Consider the following 22,474-nt stretch of genomic DNA (forward strand, 5'->3'; position numbering starts at 1 on the left):
CTCATACCGCTGCTAGGGAAAGGTAGGGTGAGTAAACCAGCCGGTGCTCCGGACACAGCCCCATTGTCAGTCACGGGAGACCTGGACTAATATATTGAGTCCACTGTATATTCAGACATTGCCGGTCCTAGAAACATTTTTTAATAATTTTTAATTATTTAAATTTATTTATTTATATTTATATATTATTTCTTTTGATATCAGTTCTGACATTTCCATACCCATATCTATAGTTATTGTACATGATCTTCATCTTAGATGCATTGATCATCCAAGCACGGTATAGATTTCATTTAGTTAAATACAAGCGCGTCTATGAAATTGCATTCAACGTTTACTAGTTTGTACTCAGGGAGGTTGTTAGGGATAATGGGACCAAGACTTGCTGTTTACACCAGAGGATTCCAGCATGATACTCATTGTTAGTGGAACCTTCGTTGTAGCAATAAAGTGTGGCCCGGCCCGACAGCTGTTTCGATACCCTCCGGTACCTTCTTCCAAGGGCATTGCCTCAAACACTAAGGCCTCATGTCTTTATTGCTACAACGAAAGTTCCACTAACAATGAGTATCATGCTGGAATTACATTATTAAACTGCATGTCGCATTTTTTTGGCTTACATGAACGGTCGTTGTTAGCTATTGGGCTATGTAACTTTTGATGGTTTTTATGGATTAAAACTATTTTTTGCATATAATGCTTATAAAAACTGTTACATTTCATGCAGTGCAATAATTCATATATCAAATTAAAGGAAATTTAATGATGAATTCAACACAATAAAGGTCAAATATTTGCATTACAAGGCAAGTTATGCAGTGAAAACAACACTTAGGGTGAAAATCCCTTTGTACTTATGATGTTACTGTCCTATCAGTATTTAGTTGGGTATCCTTTATTTTTCAAGACAGCAGCACAGCGACGTGGCATTGAGCCAACCAATGTTTGGAGCTCTTCCTTCATTATTATGTGGTGCCATGAGACAATTATAGCCTCAATTAATTGTCTTTTATTGGATGAACGCCTCAGATGTACCAGTTTTTCAAACTGAACCACAAATGTTCTATGGGGTTCAGGTCTGGGCTGCTTCCTGGCCATCCCAGCACCTGCATGTCATTCTCCGTAAACCACTGTTTGCATATCTATGCAGTGTGGCAGGGAGCTGAATCCTGATGGGAAAAAAAATGGAGCATTATCTGGAAAAAGATCCCTGATAGAAGGTAGAAGTTTTGGTTGTAGGATGGTGTCTATGTACTTTCTGCTGTTCAGTGTGCCATCTATGACATAAAGGCGGCCTACAGCATCTGCTGTCATACATGCCCAGATCATAACACTTGTAGGATTCTTTGTTGTCGCTTGAATGCAATCTGGATGTACCTCTTCCCCGATGCGACGTCTCCTATATTTTCTCCCATCACTGCCTATATCGATATCTTAGCTTCGTCACTCCATATAGCTTGTTTCCACTGACCTTCTGTCCATGCAATGTGTTCTTTTGCCCACTGTATTCATTTCTGCCGCTGCTTTTTATTCAGCAATGGTTAGTCTTCTTCGTACCATTCTTGCACTGACAAAAACACTAGTTGCACTTAGGTCACTGCTAATGGCCGCAGATGACATCCATCTGTCCCCTGACGCAAATTTGTTTTATTCTCCTATCATCAACAGCTGTTGTGCACTTTTTCCGACCATTTCCTTCTTTGTTTTGTATAGATTGTGTTTCCTGATAGCGTAAACAAAACTTTCGTACCCCTGATGTTGTCACATTCCCACCACCTTCTCTCGCAATTGCTGCATAGGAAAGACCATTTTCACGTAACAGCACATTCCTGGATCTCTTCCTGGGGGACCAGTCACCACTTTGCCTGGATGACATTGTTGTATTTATTTTTTACACGACGTTAGCACTAAACAATACACACAAACATCCAACCATAATTGTACTTCAGTAACCAACTTTATTCTGCAAAATGAAACAGCCAAACTGACCTTTCCCACCTTTGAATATGACCTTGCGTCTGCTCATAAATGACAGCTGATTGGTCCTCAGAACGTCGATTCCGATTGGCTGGTAGTAGCTGTTACTACAATCCGCTTCTTGAATCTAACGCATCTTTGCTTCTTTGTCTGACTTGAAAGTAGCATAGCTTCCCTTGTGATGCAAATATTTGACCTGTGTTTATTGTGTTGATTTCACCATTAAATTTCCTTTGATTTGATATATGAATCATTGCACTGCATGAAGTGAAACAGTTTTTATAAGTATTCAAAGTTGAAGAACATTCAAATTTCAAAATGTGGTCGCAATTTTGGCCACGAGTGTATATATATAAACACATACATGCACATATATATACACACACACACACATATATATATATATATATATATATATATATGTAGAAATGTCCAAAGCATTAGATGACCAGCACACCAAATTAATGCAAAAATTAAGTTTTGATATCATCATTGCATTCATCAAACAGTATATCTGTACAAAAAGCAGCGTCAGTTCACAAAAAATAAAGTGCAATAATGCATTAGTGCAAAGGCATAATTGTGATACTCATCATGATGAGTGAACCATCGCTGTGGCATATGGAGTGTGTAGCCCGGCCTGACAGCTGTTTCGGCACCCTCAGGTACCTTCTTCCTGGGGCATAACCACACAGCTTCTCGCCTGTATTCTTATACCCTCAGTGAGGCACACCTGAATCTCCTAATGACGCTATCACCTAGCATTCACCTGTGTAGCTCGTATTCCCTGGAACCTCCGTGTGTCAGAGCGACGTGTCCAGCGGGGACCCAGAAGTGACGCGTGCGCTCCAACAGAGCTTGTGTTCCACAGCCCGGAAGTCATTTTCTGGCTTAGCTGTCAATGCTACAGTATCAAATGAATAATCATACAGCATAAAAAGTATTAGATACTTCAGTGCCTAGTGACAGCATCATATAGTTCAGGCTATGCCTCACAGAGGGTAAACATCATACTGTAAAATCACAAAAAAAATCACTAAAAGTGCTGAATAGACACAAGAAGGACAGAAACAGAAGATATGTTATTAGATGTAACACATCATAGAAAGCAATAAAGATTTAATTCTTGATTAAGCCCCAACAGTGATATAGAGCGTAAATCATAAATCCAGCGACACTCATTCTGTAGTAGTTTTTTACTACGGTCACCGCCCCTCATGAGCAGAGGTGCAGTATGTGATCGATCGGCGTCATTTTAAAATCTAGAAGGCTATGACCCATCTCAACAAAATGCCTGGTAACGGGGAGTATTGTCATCTACCCCAATGAATGCTTAAACATATGGAGGCGCGATGTAACGCAAATATTGTCACTGGATTTATGATTTACGCTCTATATCACCGTTATGGGATGAAGATCCACTCACAACAGCAGCAGCAGCAACAGGCGTTGCACTCAAGGATCCTCCTGAGGAACCACGGGTAGGAGAGGAGTCAGTCATTCTTATGAAATTGGATGCAGGACTACTTCCGATCATGATTGAGGATGTTGATGATGATGCAGGTGTTGCTGATGGAGATTGCAGGCGCTTGGATCAAGAGAGAAGGGAGCAGCTAGGTGAAACTGGACTAATTGTTGTTAAGTTTTTTTCTAAAGTTTCTGAATTTGAAATACCCTTTTCAATTTGATGAATCCGCTGCAAGTGACGTAACAGGGAGGAGGTTCCTAGATGGTTATGGTCCTTACCTCTACTCACTGTTACTTGGCAATGGTTACAGATGACTTGACAACTGTTGTCTGGATTTGGGTGGAAATAATTCCACACATGAGAAGTGGATTTTTTGGTCCTTTGCCCAGGCATGACAACAATGGAATTTTTCCCACCATGGGCAACAACTGTTGCCTGATTTACAGTTTTTACTCAAACATCCTCAGCATCAACATCCTCGTCAACATCCTCGTCATCCTTGCTAGTGCCAACTACAGAAATATCCTCCTCAATTCCACAGAAACATCCTCGATTTCTGCGTCAGCATGTTGACTTGTGCTGCTCGCCCCTACATTTGCAGAGGGCACACAAATGGTGGAAGGAAGATCCTCTTCAAGTACAGTATTAGAAAGGTCAGGCTCACACATGACAACCACTTATATACTTGGACTCGGGGATCTGTGACTTTTCTGAGCACATACTTGGTTCACGTGCCTTAGTGATTTAAATTTTTTTGACAGGGAGAAGGGCTTATATCATCATAAGGCGGCAGAACCACCAATCATAAATAAAGGCCAGGGCCTTATCCTTTCCTTGCCACTTTGTGTAGTAAATGGCATATTGCCAAATTTTTCTTTCTCTGCAGCTAACTTAACATTAAATTAATTTTTTTCTTTAACACTATAAAACATTGCTTGCTTGATTTTAGATGCCTTGACTTAAGCCCTGTATGCCCTTTGGCATCGGCTTTAGTTCGTGATGTAGATGGACTAGTATCGTCATGACTGGTGGCACTGGCAGCAGCTCCACTACTAGTATGTGGTTCCTGCAGTCTCAACTGATCGTTCTCCGTAACAAACATGAATGAAGTGGGGTAAAGCACACACATCAATTTGTACCAATTTTAAATATTACACTGCAGTAACAATGACTTACAGTGTGACAATATTTTTTACGTATACACTGCGTTTCCACTAACAGTGTCAATATCTTTTATGAATACACTGCATTTTCCACTTACAGTGTGACAATATTTTTAACAAATACACTGCATTTTCCACTTAAAGTGTGACAATATTTTTTATGAATACACTGCATTTACTTAGCACTAACAGTGTCAAGATTTTTTACGAATACACCCCTGCAGCCCCTGCCCCTGATGGACACAGTCAGAAATCCCTGGATGGACACAGCAGCCCCTGCCCTAGATGGACACAACAACCCCTGGATAGACTCAGCAACAGCAACCCCTGGATGGACACAGCAGCCACTGCCCCTGGATGGACACAGCAACAGCAACCCCTGGATGGACACAGCAGCCACTGCCTCTGGATGGACACAGCAACAGCAACCCCTGGATGGACACAGCAGAGATGGACACAGCAGACCCTGGATAGAAACAGAAGCCCCTGGACACAGCAATCCCTGGATGGACACAGCAGCCCCTCTTGGATGAAGCACAGCCCTGACAGGCAATCCAAAACCCGCGAGAATCCGACAGCAGGATGATGACATTTTGCCTCGCTTTGAGATCCAATTCAGGCAGGAAAACCCAAGCTGGACTCATATCTCTCCTCGGATCTTCAAGTTCGGGTGGGTTTGGTTCTCTGAGAACCGGACCCGCTCTTCTCTATAAATAATAGGTAGTAAGTGGGGCGCACTCAGTGAACATTGATACATGAGAACACCTCATTACAGTCCAGCATTGCCCCTTCGGGTAACAAGGGGAGAGGTGACATACAACTCTGCTTCATGTGTACGCTTGGTTCCAGAGTATGTACAGTGTAAAAACACACTAGACACAGTAATGTAATCAGTGAGTTAAATAGTTAATTTCTACATAGGCATATAAGTTACAAACACATATATACCCTTGCTAGGCCTCTTGAGGTTTGAAATGAGATTGTCTTAATACAGTTGCTGTTTTTCCATAGAATGGTCAAATGACCTTTTGGGGTCAAATAAGCCATAAATATTGAGGCCTAGCTCTACCTGTCATTTCTACTACTAGAAGTATAATGAGCCATTCATAGCTTCTATGTTCTTATCAGTTAGCTACATTCCATTCTAAGATGTGTAGAGATGCTAAGCATTATGGGTAATTAACAGTGATGTCCAGACTCTATACAAAGGAGTCTTGAAATAGAGTTCATCTCCAGACATTAGGATACGTCATTAATGTATTTCTTTGTCTGGTAGTATATCTTAGTGCTTACGGAGCATGTGCAAGAGAGAAAAGTTTGGTCAATGCTACGTTGTACCAATGAGTGTTTCATACCTAGCACTGTATGTAATTAATATGGCCTTAATATCCGGAAAGCCAACACCCCATTTTAGGGTATATAAACCAGAGGTATACAAAGGACCCATTAGCTCGTGGTAGATCTGAGACTGCAGTAGGATGCTGCCAATGTATATTATATATTATCTGGGTGTTGGAAAACGAGGGCTCCCCAGAGAGAAGATAAGATGAAGTACATCTTATGCTGAAGATGATGAATTACCGGTGTCATCTGAATACATAGACAAAAGTTGAGTATACAGTATACTTTGTATGTTGTTTGTTTATTGTTTGTTTGTTACTTGTAAATAAAGTGTGTTTATTTGTACTCACTCATATTGGTCACATGTGTGTACTATTTCATTTTGATCAGAACGAAACCCACCGTTATGCAAGTAAGCTCCACAAACAGGCGTATATTCAACTCTGCATTGAGACCACATACTGCTACACATTACATTCTGTATCCACTAAACAAACTTCTGAGGGAAGGGGGAGTGACCTGTCACCTGGGCATGGTGTAGGATGTTAGTCCTGCAGCTCTCCAGCCCAATTATCTCGAACCTTCATGCTGAGACAACCTTGAGATACTTACTTAACTGTATCTAATGTTGGATGTCCTCCTACTTTCCTGGAGGTGTTTTTGCCAGGCTTTGACCTCTATGTGCTCCTCTGTTCCTCCGTACTGTATTAGGGCAGCCGCTGGACCGCCATTATGACACTCTCCAGTCTGCTTTCCTGCTGTTTGGTGGTGCTTTTACTGGCGCCCAGCCGCTCCTTGCTCTGGACTTCTCATGCTGACTGGTCCCTTCTGTTAACTGGTTCTGCCTTGGGTGCTGACCTTCTGTTGTGCTCCTTTGCCCACCGCCATCTTGGAAGCCTTCTGCTGGTCCATGTGTCACTCCAGTCGCTGATGCTGAAGTTTCTCCCTGGCGCTGCAGTCCTTGGTATTGATTTTCTGCACTGGTCTCATGTCTCTTCTGTTTTCTGTACTAGTGTTCATCTCTGCTTCATCCCTGTAGCCGCCTTTACAAGTGAGACTGTTGCTTCTCCTTGCTGCAGCTGAGGTGCTGGACTTCCTGTACTATCCAGGGCTCCCTGTGATTAAAATATCTACTTTCCTTTCTCCTTGCCTGCTGCTCCAGTGTATTGCTTTCCTATTCAGGGCTACCTCGTGGAAGATTACTGCAGCTTTTTGTCTGTAGTTTATTTGCTGACTTGCTTCAGCACAGGATCCTGCTTCAGCTGTTACCTTAGCTCCCTGTGGTTCTGGTCTGTTCAATGTACCCTCTAGATTTTGATTTGGGTGCTGATACTTACCTCATACATGCCGACTTTCTGGCAGTCCCTTCCGGGAGGGGGCTGCCAGGTCGGTCCAGCAGGGAAGATGCAGGCAGCTGTAATGGGTGGAGCAGGGGTGTGTCCATGCATTTGTGTCATAATGGCCATGCCCCCCGCTTTATAATGCCGATATTACCGGCATTACAAAGCAGGGGGCAGGGTTACGATGACGCAATTTAGTGCAAATCACGTCATCGCCACCCGAATGCGGTGGCGGGGGGGTAAAGGGGGGCGGCGGACGATGCGGGAGACTTGCCTCCTCTTGCGGGGTGTCAGGAGCGGCACCCGATTTTCGGGAGGTTCCCGACAGTCCCGGGAGAATAGGCAAGTATGACTTACCTACTGTTGCAGTTCTCTCCTGCCGTAAATGTACCTTCTATGCACACCATGGAATGTCTCCTTCAACCCATTAATAATTCGGGAGGGAAGGTGGCGGAGTGATTACTATAACTGCATACTGAATTGTTTTCTTAAGTCAAGTTCTCCTACAACCGTGGGTTAGAACCACTGAGATTTAGAGGTCTGTTTCCATCCTTGCGGAATGTAATGCTCTTGTCATTGACCGGTTGATTCCCTTTGAATCTTGGAAGGTGACATATTTGAAAAACCTTGCTGCTGTCACGACCCGGGTTTCGCGGTGTGGAGATTTGTGGTCCTTACCAGTGAGGGCGCTGTGGTGTGGTCCTTCTGGTGGGGGAGCAGGTTTATGGAGACTGGCATTGCGTGTATGCAGAGGTCTGCCAATGTTGGGCCATCCTGACAAGGGTAAGTCTAGTGGCGTCTCTGCATCAGTGTGGTCCTTTTGGTAGGGTAGCTGGCGTATGGAGACTGGCATTGCATGTACACAGAGGTCTGCCAGTGTTGGGCCATCCTGGCAAGGGAAAGTCTAGTGGCATCTCCGCGTCATAGCTGTCTGGGTGCCACCATGTTGTCTTTGGCCATGTGACATAGCAGGCCAATTTTCTGTGGGTCACCTGCTCTCTCTGGCCTATCACGTCCCATTACTGGGTACTTAAGGGTGTTTGGAGCACCCTGTAGTTGCCAGTGCAACGTGTTCACAGTGTCAGCTGTGAGAGAGAGTTCTCTGTGCTCCTGAAACCTTAGTCTTGTGCTCCAGTGTTTGCCCTAGCTCCTTGTCAGCCTCCGGCTCCCTGCATAGCCTGCACCGCTCTGCCTTGCCTTGCACTCTACTGGTGATCAGCCCTGCACCTTCCACCAGGCCCACTCCTGCCTGAAATGTCTCCTCAGTTAACCCATTCCTGCGCAGCCATCATCTCAGCTTTACCGGATTCTCCTTTCAGCCATCATCTCAACATTACCGGATTCTCCTTTCAGCCATCATCACAGCATTACCGGATTCTTCTTTCAGCCATCATCACAGCATTACCGGATTCTCCTTTCAGCCATCATCACAGCATTACCGGATTTCCCTTTCAGCCATCATCAAATCATTACCGGATATCCCTCTCAGCCACTATTCAGCATACCAGGATATCCACTTCACTCTTACAGTCTATCTGGATTCACCTCATTCACCTCTGTCACTGATCTGGACATTTGTTTATTCCCACTCACCACAGTTCCCTCCTGCCACATAAATCAGTTTGTTTATTACTGGACTTTAGTTTATCTTATTGTTCATGTCTACCAACATTCACATTAAACAACTCACCTTTCAGTTTAAACCTGTTCCGGTGTCTACTCCTGTTACCAACCTGGGTCCACAACAAACACAGACTCTAACAGCTGTCATTGACAGATGTTTTGTTATAGACTCATCTCAGTATGCTACTGGATGAGCCCGCTGTATATATGTGCAGTCTCATTTGCCCGGAGACCATGTGAGACCAATTTCTGGAACCATTTTCTATTCAGTGGATCAGAGTATTGTTCTTCGCTTTCGCAGGATTGGGAACTGTTGGAGTTTGCGGTCGGGGGTGACAGTCTTCTAGGACTCTTCTGCTGATGGTCAGGGGATTGTGACATGGGTTGGCTCATTAGCCTCAGGGTGGAATGACCCTCCTGAATTAATGTTATATTGGGTATTTATGTATTTCTGTCCTGTCCTGTTTTGACTTAAGGGTATTTGATGTATTGTTGCCATTTGCTTTTACCTAATCTGTTATGTCATTGTTCTGCTAGTTATGCTTTTGAATCCTGCTTTGATGTTTTTAGCTGTTATATATGGTAACCCCCCTCCATTTTTCTTCCCCTCCATTAGTACTGTACTTATTCACCTCTGGGATTTAATCTGTCATATTATTCTTATTTGTTTATCTGTTTGATTTGTTTACTATTTGGGCGGTAATATTTAGTTATGTTATCTAATTTATTATTTCAGGAGTCTATCAGTTGTCCCTTTCATCCTGGACTAGATACCATGGCCTTAGGGTACACAGGAATAGTTGCCCCGTGTTCTTTGTTTTGGGTGGTTATAAGTCATAGAGTAGTGTAAGGAGGGGTTTTGTTTTGTTAGGGATGCATGTATGCCATAAATTGGGGGTATGACCATGCAAGGTGGGAGATAATGGGGGGTGGGTGCTGTATTTCTCTATATGGTTTGGAGTTGATGGTTAGTGTACATTTTGTTAGTTAGTTATTTGCTTTCTAGTGACCATTTTTCCGTAGCCAAGTTTGCATCAGAGCTGCTCTGTTTGATGATAGGTGTTGGAGTTTTTTGTATTTTGTACAGTACTTTCTCTATTCTGATTTGCTCCACATGTTTCAAAATCCTATCTGTCAATGCTTTTCTTAATGTACATTGACCATGTCTCCCGATTATACTGCTTATTGTGGGTGTAAACTTTAAAATTATTTTTTGGGCTGGAGAAAAGTCTCTGTCAGATCTATTTAATTTTTATAGGTGTAGATTTAAATATCACTGCTCTCTCCTCAGTAGTTAGTGCATCTGGTACTACTCAACATATAGTACAAGAGAGGCAGGGGCTTTTTCAGAGAGGATGGGGCCTGTGTGCAGCCTCCTCTCTGGCAGCACACTGAGCGCAGTAGATTCTGGCTTAATGCTAGAATCTACTGCGCATGCTCGGGTCTCCGGGAAAATGGTGCCCGCACCTTATTCACAGGGAAATCTTTACTGTGCATGTGCAAGTCACAGGGAAAGTGTCCGTCGCCATTTTCCCTCTGATTTTTGCTGCTCTGCAGAGCCGAAGAGACTATAGAGACTACGGAGAGGTATGACTATACTGTATATGAGTGCAGAGTGTGCTATGTGGGCTCCCTTGGATCCAGGGGCCCCTGTGCACCGCACACCCAGCATCCATTATAGATACACCATTGTATTGAGGACAACAACAACATAAATTAAAAAATTATAAAGTGGAAACATTCATTTAAATTTGAAATAAATTACACACTTTTACATATCAAAATGGATCCTGTGTTTTGATTGTACTTTTCTTACAAAGCCCATAGGCTTTGTTTGGCTTGTTGAGTGTTTTTGCCTTAATTCATTTAATTATCATTTTGTTTCTGTGAGTATCACCTATTATGTTCTCAGGCAAGTGCATATTTTACTGCCATCTGTTTTAATAGTCAGTCTAAAACACAGGCTTTGTGCTGGATTCCATATATCAGTGTGGTACTTTGCTATGTTTAATCAGACTATTTGGTAGTTGAAGACTCAAAATGAAAAATGGAATTTGAAACATAAAAAGATAATTAATCTTTGCAGATAATAAACAATACAAAAACAATTATATTTATATGAAGCATTCTACAATGTTTATAATAACAAACACCTACAGATTAGCGCAAATGAAAATTACATTTAATCTACAGTATAGGACATGAATGATGCATTGAAACCACACAACCATTGCCTTAAGACAAGAGCCATTTTCAATATTTGCATGAAAAACTATTTGAACCAATCCTGCTGACACAAGAATATTGGGCCAAATGTAATATCCAGAGCCGTAACTAGACTTTTTGGTGTCCTGTGCAAGAAAGAGCATTGGCGCCCCACTCCATTTTTAAAATAGGGACATAAGATGAGTGCACCCAAAAAAGGGCCATTGCCTTATGGGGAAGGGACCAGGGAAGAGATATGGGAAGCCAGGAGTTGCTGAGGATAAAAGAAGAGGAAGCTACAAGTGAGAGTTTTAATAAACAGGAAAATTGACAGGCCTAATCAGCGCCCCCTGCCCTGCGGTGCCCTGTGCCATCGCACTGGTTGCGCTACCCTAGTTACGGCCCTGGTAACATCTTACAAATTTGTGGCAAGTGCTGAGATTTTGGCAGTTTAACTGAGAGATTTAAGCAGCAACATTTTTGGTAGTGGTGTTAAGTGGGCTGAGGTGTACACTCCTGCTGCTGCAATAAGGTGCTCCCATCGTGCACTGCTGGCTACATTACTAATATGGTAAAATTTTGACCAAAGCTTAATATTTAGTGGGTTTTTTTGCTTATATACCCTAGTCATTACTTCAGTATGACTAGGCTGTGACAGCCACATATCTGTTGCTGCCAATGTGCCTCCCCTTAGCTTAACCTCACTCTGGGAGATGTAGCAAACCTTTGAGAAAGAAAAAGCAGAGAGGTGGGTCATAGCAACCAAACACTGTCATTTCATAAACTGTGCTAGATAGATGAGAGCTAGGAGCTGATTGGTTGCTATGGGCAAATTCTCCACTTTATCTCTCTTAGGGCCGAAATTCAAATCAGTGCGATGATGAGGGAGCTCCTGCAGCTAATCAATACAATGCGCTGGTTGCCTGGTCAGGAATTGGTTAAGTCAGAGAATGCCGGTAACCGCCATTCTTTGACTAAAGTGCCGTGCTAAACAAGTCTGGGAGCAGATCTTTAGTGGAGCAACTTCCTGGAATGTGAAGCAATCGGCAGTAGACTGGGCATTTTGTGATATGTAGTTCCACCACAGTGGCAGTCTTACAGTATCTTAACTCAAACTCAGGGCCTGATTCAGCTTCAGATGGAACTGCAAAGCTGCTTGTAAGCAGCTTTGCAATTCCGTATGTGCTGATATGGTAATGCAGCAGGAGGCATCACGCCTTCTGCTGCATTATGTATCTGAGGTGCACTGTCCAACGCAGCATTGGATATTCTGCGAAACATCGGCCGGCTAAGGTGACTCATGGGGTCATGCAGCCGGTCGCTGCAGAAGCGAGGAAGAGGCTAGGAAATCACCTTCAGCCAATGGAGATCCTGGCCTCTTCCCTCCTCCCACGCCTCCGTTTTGGGAAACGGAGGCCATCGCCGCCCACAAACGGCAGCAGACTGTCAATCACTGACAGTCTGCTGCCAGTTTGCACGTGGGATCTGCCTGCGCAGATTCCCTATAATCAGAAGTGCACTAGCGTTCACTGCTGAATAAGGCCCTCATCCTCAAAGCCCCCACATCAGGTGGTTTTCCTCTCCATCAGGGGTATCATGAGGGCTCCCCACCCACATCAAGTGGTTTTCCCCTCCACCAGGGGTGTCAGGAGGGCTCCCCACCCCACATCAGGAGGCTTTCACCTCCATCAGGAGGATTCTCATCCTCATGCTAATTGCACTATGCAGGTCACTATCTTATCTATGACTAATGGTATATACTCCTAATTAGCCCCAGGGCTGCAGCTGAGGTCACTCTTCATACAAACATACATTACATTCCTCAGTGCAGTCCCCATCTTTATATATCTTTAAAATAGACAATGTTAGAATGTTATCCCTTATCTTGTGTCTCTGGTATACGATGGTAGCGCTGTATACATTTGGGGAAGCCAATGCTCATATTACCCATGGGGCTGCATTCGGCATCCTGGCAGTTAGGGTGCCGACACTCATTTTACCGGTGCCAAAATAAAATGTCGGTCAGAATCCCTGCCTGCCGGGACACTGACGGTAAGTAGCGAGGTTGGGTGGGAGGATTAGGCATTAGGGGAAGGGTTAGGCATAGACTCTTATGGGGTAGGGTTAGGTTTAGGGTGCAGGCAGTGGCGTATCTATAATGGGTGCAGTGTGTGCGGGGAACACCGACCCCAGGATCCAGGGGGGCCCCGCACCGCACACCCTGCACCCATATTATTTTAAACTTACCTGTCCATGGTCCCACGTCGGGTGTCAGTGCTGCTCAGAACACCGGAAAATAACAGCCACTACACTCTAGTGCCCGGAGTCTACTAATGCTCCAGTGGCTGGCCAGCCACATCAGTCAGCTGCCAGCCACCGGGGAGAGAGGAGGGAGCCCCGCACGGGAAGTGCACAAGGGCCCCCTCCTCTCTTAAGATGCCCCTGGGTGTGGCGAGGGGGAGATTAGGTTCAGGCACTAGAGGGGGAAGTTCAGTTTAGGCACCAAAGAGAGAGGGTTAGGTTTAGGGTAGGGAGAGGGGGAGGGTTAGCATACCGACCAACAAGTGTTGGTATGCTAACCCTGTCGGGATGGGATTCTGAACGCTGGGATCCCGCCAGCGGGCATCTTGTACCCAACCCCTTTACATGTGTTCCAGGCACATTAACTGAAGGGGATCTATACACATCTCTAATGCAAACCCTTCACTTCTCCTTCAGCACTACTGTGCATGAGTTGTCTGAGTAGAAAGTGCCAGGGACGGATGTTATGGATCCCTCTCCTGGTATTTTTTGTGATCTGTAGCCCATAGGCAACAACAGCTAATGCCACAGTGAGATAGTGTTAGCTACCGGGGCCAGTCTCTGGAATGCAGATACATTCGGGGTATTCTATAAATCTGTAGGGTGTTTTTGGTGGATATCTTGCAAATTTACTTTAGTAAGTAGACCTAATAGAAACATTGTCACATATTCGGGGGGGGGGGGGAGGGGGAGCGCCCAAATGATAATTTGCCTCCGGGTATCTGGGATGACCTTACGCCACTGACGTGACTTTACACATAGGGGATGGGGCTGCCAACCAACAGAAGTGCAGCTGTGTCTGGAGCATCTTCAAGACCAAAGGACACTATGGGCAGCAGTGATACTGATTGCAAGCTGCCGTACCAAGCCCCATGCTAGCCAGAAGCAACAGCCATGGGGAAGCGACAGTGCCACCTACAGAGCACTGCCATCTGTGCAGCAGCACTGGTCACACAGCCATAGTTATGGCCCCATCTGTAGATGTGTGATGGGGCTCAGAAGCTGTGTATTGTGCTCAACCTTTGGAGCTGTGTGTTAGGGTCTAGTTGTAGTGTGTTGTATTGCTCCTCTGTTGCTGTGTGATGAGGCTCTGTAGCTGTATGTTGTGTTACACCTCTGTAGCTGTATGTTGTGTGTGTTACACCTCTGTAGCTGTATGTTGTGGCTCAGCCGCTATGTGTTGTGTAGCATCTCTGTAGCTATACTCTGTAGCTCTATGTTGTATGTGTTACACCTGTGTAGGGAAGGCAGCAGTAGGGGTCCATGCTTAAGGGGTGTGGTCAGCCACCACAGAGTCTTGGCCAACCATTATAGAACATGAAGTGGCTAACAAAAAATATCACTATCGTATCACATCAATTTGATATATAGTGATGTTTAGTAGACATTCATGTAGACTTAACTGTCCAGCGTCTTCGTACTGTGTCCGGCCCCTCTGTGATCCTGGGAAGCAGTGAGAAGACAGACATATTGGGAGCCCGATATGTCTCCTTCTCACTGTGCATGCGCCGGCGTCTGATAGCAGCGGGTCAGGTCAGACCTACTGCAAAGGATGCTGGGCAAAAAGGAGGAGCCAGCACCGGGTACCATGCAGAGAGCAGGAAAGTATGCGACTTCCCTGCTCTGTTCAGTTTGTAGTACAGATTACTCTATCCTGAGATGGCATGATCTGTACGCAGCTCAGCTTTCCGTTCTTCTATGAATTACACTCACCATACAAAAGTATGGTGATGCGATTAATACCGAAGTGGGGGTGCCGCTGGAGAAGGAATAACCTTCTCCATGGTAACCCCCTTTATCAGTGGCGTAACTTCATCCCAGGTGCCCGGAGGCAAGATAAATGTTGGTGCCCCCCCAAACTAAAATGTACCACCCCCCACCACCTATGCCAGCCCCAGCTGCCGCCGCCCCCCTTATGCAGTTCATTTTATATAATGCCCCCAGTAGTGGTCCGCCTATGTAGTGCTCCCCAGTAATGGTCCCCCTATGCAGTACCTCCAGTAGTGAGCCCCCATTAGTTGCCCCCAGTAGTGAGCCCCTTGTAGTTGCCCCCAGTAGTGAGCCCCCTGTAGTTGCCCCCAGTAGTGAGGCCCCTGTAGTTGCCCCCAGTAGTGAGCCCCCAGTAGTTGCCCCCAGTAGTGAGGCCCCTGTAGTTGCCCCAGTAGTGAGCACCCTGTAGTTGCCCCAGTAGTGAGCACCCTGTAGTTGCCCCCAGTAGTGAGCCCCTGTAGTTGCCCCCAGTAGTAGGCCCCTGTAGTTACCCCCTGTAGTAGGCCCCTGTAGTTACCCCCAGTAGTGAGGCCCCTGTAGTTACCCCCAGTAGTGAGGCCCCTGTAGTTGCTCCCAGTAGTGAGCACCCTGTAGTTGCCCTCAGTAGTGAGCCCCTGTAGTTGCCCCCAGTAGTGATGGCCCCCACCGCACGCGCGCACACACACAAAAAAATATCAAACAAACACTTACCTTTATCCCCGCTCCAGTGCTGCTGCCGTCCATCCCCGGCGTCCGCTCCTCGGCACTATGGGGGTGACGTTATGACGTCACTCCCATAGTACACTGCGGGACCCAGAGGACGGAGGGAGCTCCGTCCTCCGGCTGCCACAGGGGGTTTGAATAGGAGCCGGGCGCCCGCTGCTAACACACTCAGCGGGCGCCTGGCAATTGGAGGGCGCACCCCTTGCACCCTCCGTAGTTACGCCAATGGAGGTGGAGCGCCGATCAGCGGCGCTCCTTCTCCATGCAGCTCCCGTGGACAATGGAGCCAGGTACCCCCTTTAGGGCTGACGCACGGTGGCAAATGACTCCATTGACTCCGGGAGTTCCGCCACTGCCCTCTATGAATTACTGAAATCAGTGAAAAGCCCTGTTTTCAGCTAAGCAGGGCAATTAACTACTCTATGAATAGACCCCAGAGCCTGCAGACTACATGGATGCTACAGTGTATGGTCTACTCAACCATGTTCCTGCTCTACCAGGTACTGTAACTGACCCTGTAATAGAGTAACAATAGATAATTCACATTGCAGGCAGTACAGCCCACCGGGAATTTCCCCTTTACCCCTGTGGGCCATTTCAACCCTGTTTGTAGCTGTATATTGTGTAGCAGCTCTGTAGTTGTTTGATGGGGATCTTTACAGTAAGTGTGTGCTGTGTAACTGCTTCGTGGCTGTGGGCTGGGGCTCAGTAGCAGCTTGCTGCTGCTCTCTAAAATTAGTGCTATGTATATATTATGTACATTGTACCTGCATTTTATGATGAGTAGTATAGTTGTGTGTTTCAGCTCAGTAGCTGAGTGTTTTGCCCTTCTGCTCCATGGGAGGTTTCTGTCCTCCCTGAGCTCGCCTTAGGACACCTGCGTTACGGTTTGACAGGTGTACTGCCCCAGTCAAACTCCCCACCTGCCACTGTCCCCGGAGCGGGCCATGAGTGCAGGAGTCAATATGTAATTGTATGAAAGTCACACAGATCTGGACGTCAGGATTATAGGCTTCTGGGCAGTGATACGCCTCGGAAGTCAGCAACACTCCAATAACAAACTAATAGTCAATCACGTCACATACTTTTGATTTAAAAATGTTTCTTTCTTGGCTCTCCAATTTTGTCTTGGAAATATCATCATAAGTGATGTGTTGTTGGTCAGTGATCATGAATGACAACATTATATAGAATATATTTATGCATCTGATTCTGAAGAGGACACAGACGCTGCCATGGCTGAGTCTTGCCTCAGTCGCGCCTGCGTCTCTCTATGCTAATGCTGCGGCCGATTCTGTTCATACTGGGATTCCAACTTGCATTGGCACTAATTTGTCTTGGTAAGTCACCATCGGTAACACAATCAAAGGGCCTGATTCAGAGCCGCTCGTAAGCGGCCGCTCGTTCGTTCCGAGCGATGTTTGCCCAACTGCGCATGCGTACGGATCGTTATACGCATGCGCGAACCAGTCAGTGCAGTCGAAATTCATGTGCTCGCACAATAGCGAATGCCTGATAATTTGAGTGACAGGAGTAGGCGTATGTGGGTGGTAACAGGGGAAGGTGCTCGAAAACGGGGAGTGGAGATAAGAACGCAAGCGTGCTTAAAGGAAAAAACGGGCGTTTTATGGGTGTGCATAATTAAAACAGCAGCATCATTGACCACGTCACTGGGTTATTTTATAGCCAGAACTGCTCGCAAAATTGTGGTAGCAAAAACCAACCCCAAGAATAGCGAGCAGTTCATACCCTGGTCGATGTACTCGATTAATCTAATAAATAGCGGACATGACGTAGGATGCGAGCAGCCAGGGGGCGTATTTTTTCAAAAAACGACCGCAAGTTTTGTTCGCTCGTTCAGACCTAGAGGAGTGAACAGACCGCAAAGAGCGAACGGTTCATTTGAATAGCCACCCCTTGTTTTAGAACGAACGACCGCAAATAGCGAGTGGCTCTGAATCAGGCCCAAAGTTTGCACCAGCCCAATAGCATTGGAAATTTTTACATTTGAACATGACGTCCCGTGTCAGCGCTATCGTGTCTTTAACAGCACGCCCGTGTCTGCCTAACCATCCCTGTTACCTCCTAGGAATGCCCACTGAAATCCATAGCTCTTGCATCCAAATTTGTTACACGTCACCCTGCGGTAACCATTGGGAGGCATGCTTGGTGTGAATCGGAAGCATACACAGACTCACAACATAGGCCAACTGCGTGCGGCATCGACACTGCGTGATCCTCTATATCAGGCCAAATTTGCAGGATATCCGAGATCACCCATTTTCGTCTGGTACCAACAAATATTAAGGATCCCCCAGATTTAACATATAAGGACCACAGCAGATAAATGCTGCTTCTCCCTCAATTTCTATTGTAGCTTGTCTCCCGGCAGAAGTTGATGCTAAATTTGTGTGAAAATGTACATTTTCACATTTTAAATTTAGTCATAAATATTTATCACATCTGCGTTAAAAATGCAGATTGTGATAAATATGCCCATTAATCTGCAATGTTGTTTCAGTTTGTTCTTCAGGTAAAAAGTCTGTACAGTTCTGGAGCATGGCTGAGAATACTTACACTTGATGACTTGTGGGTAAAACACAATGTTCTTCTCTCCTGTGTGTATCATTGGCTTGGCAAATCCACTGGACAACTGTCCGATATATATCCCTTTACTCCTTACACTTTCCAAAGTCACAGATCCATTTTCATAGTTTTTTTCCACTTTGAAATGACAGTAATCATCCCCTGTGCCCTAATATACATAGAACCACAGATTAGTCACATCAGAACAATGTCATCATGCCTTGTACATGAATTTCCTCTTTTAAAACACTAACGTGTGTCACACTGGTTTAATTGAGGTGATTTTGCAAGATGTTTACAGGGTTTTCTGACTTATATGTGTTTTTACACATAACATAAAATGTTACAGTGGTATCAAATATTCCTCTTGCTATACTGAGTTGTCCTACACAAGGATTAGAGTCCAGTAAGTGTCTACACAATTTAGTTTTTTTTTAATTTGGAAATTAAGATATTAAATACAAAATGTTGAAGAATGATAGTAGAGGATTGCACTAAAGGTGTGTTCACTGTTCACATTACTTTTATTGTTTTGCACAGGCTGACATGTGGCGCTTTCGTTGCTGCTGTTCATGTAAAGAGCTAAGTTGTTACAGAAATACATCGCATTGTGCAGTGTGTTTCCCAAAACATTAAGGGCCTCATTTATCAACGAGTTTTATCACTCACAATGAGTGATAAAACTGGTTGCATATGATAAATGGTGCTCCAGCCAATCAGCTCCCAACTGTCATTTTTCAAACAGATGACAGTTGGGAACTGATTGGCTGGATCACCATTATCATAGGAAATGAGTTTTATCACTCGTTGTGAATGATAAAACTTGTTTATGAATGAGGCCCTATGTCTACAGTTAACTTGCTGCTCAAACTGTCATTCGTGTTTCAGCATATGCTTCTGGAGCAGGTCGTACATCGTTTCCTAAGGGTTTTATATATTTAATTTAAATAATCCATGCAGGAAAGATTATAAGAAGAAGATGGACTAAACCTGAAGATGAAGATGGCTATGTATAGAAGACAGGAAGCCCTATGGATTTAGGTGGGAGATTTAGGTGGGAGATAAAAAGATGTATACAATGGCATGGGTTAGTCTTTAATGTAAAATAATCTTATATATTTCTATGTTTTTTTTACAGTCACTTCAATGTATGGAACTACCAATCCCAGGCTTTGTTTTGTTGCCCTATACTCAAGGAGACATTTTCCAGGATTTCATATTTACATAGTTGGTAAGGTTGAAAGAAGGTAAGACAAGCTCATCGAGTTCAACCTTTTATAAAATATAATTTGCTACCCCATAGGAAGGAAAAACAAAACTCCCAGTGACAATTGCCTCATAGAAGGGGAAAAAATTCCTTCTGACACCAAAAATGGCATTTAGTATATTCCTTTGGTCCATTACGTCCATAATGTACTCATCTAAGCAAAGCTACAGATACCATTTCTTGTAAGGCAATCAAGGGTCTATTTATGAAAGGCATAAAGCCCTCTGGGAAAATTGATTACTTTTTTTGCAAGATTTGGGGCTTTGCCCTATCTGCTCCTGGTGAAGGCTAGTGATCCCTGCAGCTGGCTGACATACTTTGTACCCCATGTTTACTCAACTTTGAAGAGTTTTCAAGTTACAACTTGTTTAAAGAATGTAACCTTGAGACTCATTTTATGCAATATTGTTTCCATTCATCATAGTTTTGAGACTTTGATATATACCCATGAAGTAGTCCCTTGAAGGAACGAAACGCATAGAGTTTTGGTGCCATATCTAACTGCCATGGTTGAAGTCCTTGTCATCATGCTCACACCTAGAAGGATTTTGACAGGATCTAGTTCCACCTCTTCTAAAGTGGCATTACCATAACACCTTTTTATCAAATCATGTGTGCAATTTTTTATACAGTTTACAATTATTTTATCAAGAATAAAAGATATTCTGATTTGAACTAATGAGTGGCTACACTATTCTTTTGTGTGAAATTTATACATATATACATATTATAAATATAATTATACATATTAATAAAGTCAGCTCTAAGGTATTTCTTTTTCTAAAGAAAGCAATCTCAATTTATTGTAACCTAACCTAATCTATCTTTTGCAACTCAGTACAGTAGTAGTGTATTGTGTTCCTAAAAAAACCCTCTGTAGCTGTTGGCTATGGCTCAGCACAGCAGCAGTGTAAAGTGTGTTTGAGCTAAGTAGCAGTGTGTTGGCAGATCGTAAGAACAGTACTATGGCTCCATAGAGTAAGATTGTGGATTTCTAAGTGTAGATGTTCTGACAGCATAGTTCTGTGTTATGTCTCAGTACACTAGCAGATGGGGTTCAGTAGCTTTGTAATTTGTAAAATTAGAAAAATAATAAAATGTCCAAAGTTGTGCAAATTGTTTAAAGTGAATTAATTATATTTTTTGCATACAGGGACCAGTTCAGTTTTGCGAGATGGCCGCGATGTACTATTCTGGAACACCACTTTACAGCCATCAACATTGCACCCCATAGAGGCATGTAAGAAAACATGAGATGTCAGCCCTCGATAATAATGAAATATGAGTGCAACCGAGCATCACGTGATGATTAGCAGCACAGCACGCAGAGTCCAATCCCGCCATAGTGTTTATTATATTAGAGAAAAATACTCACTTCTCCATTACAACTGCCATTTTTTATCTGCAGAAACATTCTGGGCCGTGTTATACTTTCGAACATACAGACTGCAGGTCCTATTTTATGCACCCTCCAGTATGAATCCACATTCTGCTTTCCTGCGCCACTGAGGATACCGTCACGTCTCAGGCATAATGCCTGGCTCCAGCTGGTGGACAGTAAAATTATAGCCCCACTGTGGAAAACTCCCTTACAGATAAAACAAAAAGAAGTAAAGATAAATGCAACCTCTTCTATTATTGAATGCTATTCATATACCACTCAATATTCTCTGCTACAGAATAGAAACTGTAAAACAGTGATAAGTTCAACCAAATTATATCCATAAAATATGTGATAAATATCTGTTTATTATGTACAGTAAATGTAGAACATATTGTTCAGTGCATGTACAGAATATTGAATATTACATGCATGTTACTCAGTTACATGTAGCGGGGATAAACTCTTTCCCTGTATTGCTACACCAATATTAATCCTTTATTTTATCTCTTACCCCTTCCACGGAATGGGCTTGGGAACACCCCCAGAAGGTAAATATAAGATAGGGTTACAATATCATTAAACAATAAATTGTCTTTGCTTATGTATATATGTTTACAGTATCAATATAGGATATGTCTTATTATCTAAGTGAGATCCACGCAAACGTTTAAGTATTTTATTATACTGCTCCAATTTTTGCAAACTGTAGAGCAAGGTTCTAGTTAGAATTGCAACATACTTATGTTTTACAGTTGGCTATTAGCATAGGATAACCATAATACACAGTGAACATATGTGATTAATTCGTACATGTGGATTAACATACATCAATATATACAACTATTCGTCTATCAGTTACTAAATTGCAACTACCCTTAAAGCTTTAAAGTATAATACACTGGGGGAGATGTAAGAAGCTCAGATGAGGTATCAGCGCATGTTTTGTGCGCTGATACCGCTTCTGTATGATCGGGGGTTTGGTGGTACAAGATAGCAGCTGCAATAGCCTGGGCCATGTATGAATGGTCAGAACACCTGACTGTTCGGCCTGCTGTAGCTGTCACCATCGACACCTACAGCTTGGCGTTGCCCTATACCCACAGCATGGACAGCGCTGTCAGCTCCAGGCTGCACACTGGGATCTCGAGATCCCACGCATGCTCAGTGAAGCCGGCCAGGACTGAGACACAGCGCATCAGCCTAGTGCGGTCTCTAGCGGGTAGCGTCAGAGGGGGGAGTTATTGCTCCCCCGCTCCAGCCGATGAGATGTTTATACATATCATCGGTAGTGCTTCCTGCTTCGTCTCGGTAAAGAGGCGAAGCAAGAAGCGATAAAGCGGCACATTA

General features: G+C 44.1%; 1 protein-coding gene across 1 annotated transcript in view; it reads right to left on the reverse strand.

Moving 5' to 3' along the window:
• Positions 1-22,474, reverse strand: part of RP1 (RP1 axonemal microtubule associated) — a 668,735-nt gene that overhangs the window by 473,861 nt on the left and 172,400 nt on the right. The window contains exons 15-16 of the mRNA XM_088469748.1: positions 21,119-21,331; positions 18,468-18,645 (exon numbers count right to left, since the gene is read on the reverse strand). Coding sequence (XP_088325874.1) covers positions 18,468-18,645; positions 21,119-21,331 — 391 coding nt within the window. The remainder of the gene's footprint in view (positions 1-18,467; positions 18,646-21,118; positions 21,332-22,474) is intronic.

This window comes from Taudactylus pleione, unplaced genomic scaffold, assembly GCF_031769625.1.
Source record: "Taudactylus pleione unplaced genomic scaffold, aTauple2 ptg000093l, whole genome shotgun sequence".
Classification (NCBI taxonomy): Eukaryota; Metazoa; Chordata; class Amphibia; order Anura; family Myobatrachidae; genus Taudactylus; species Taudactylus pleione.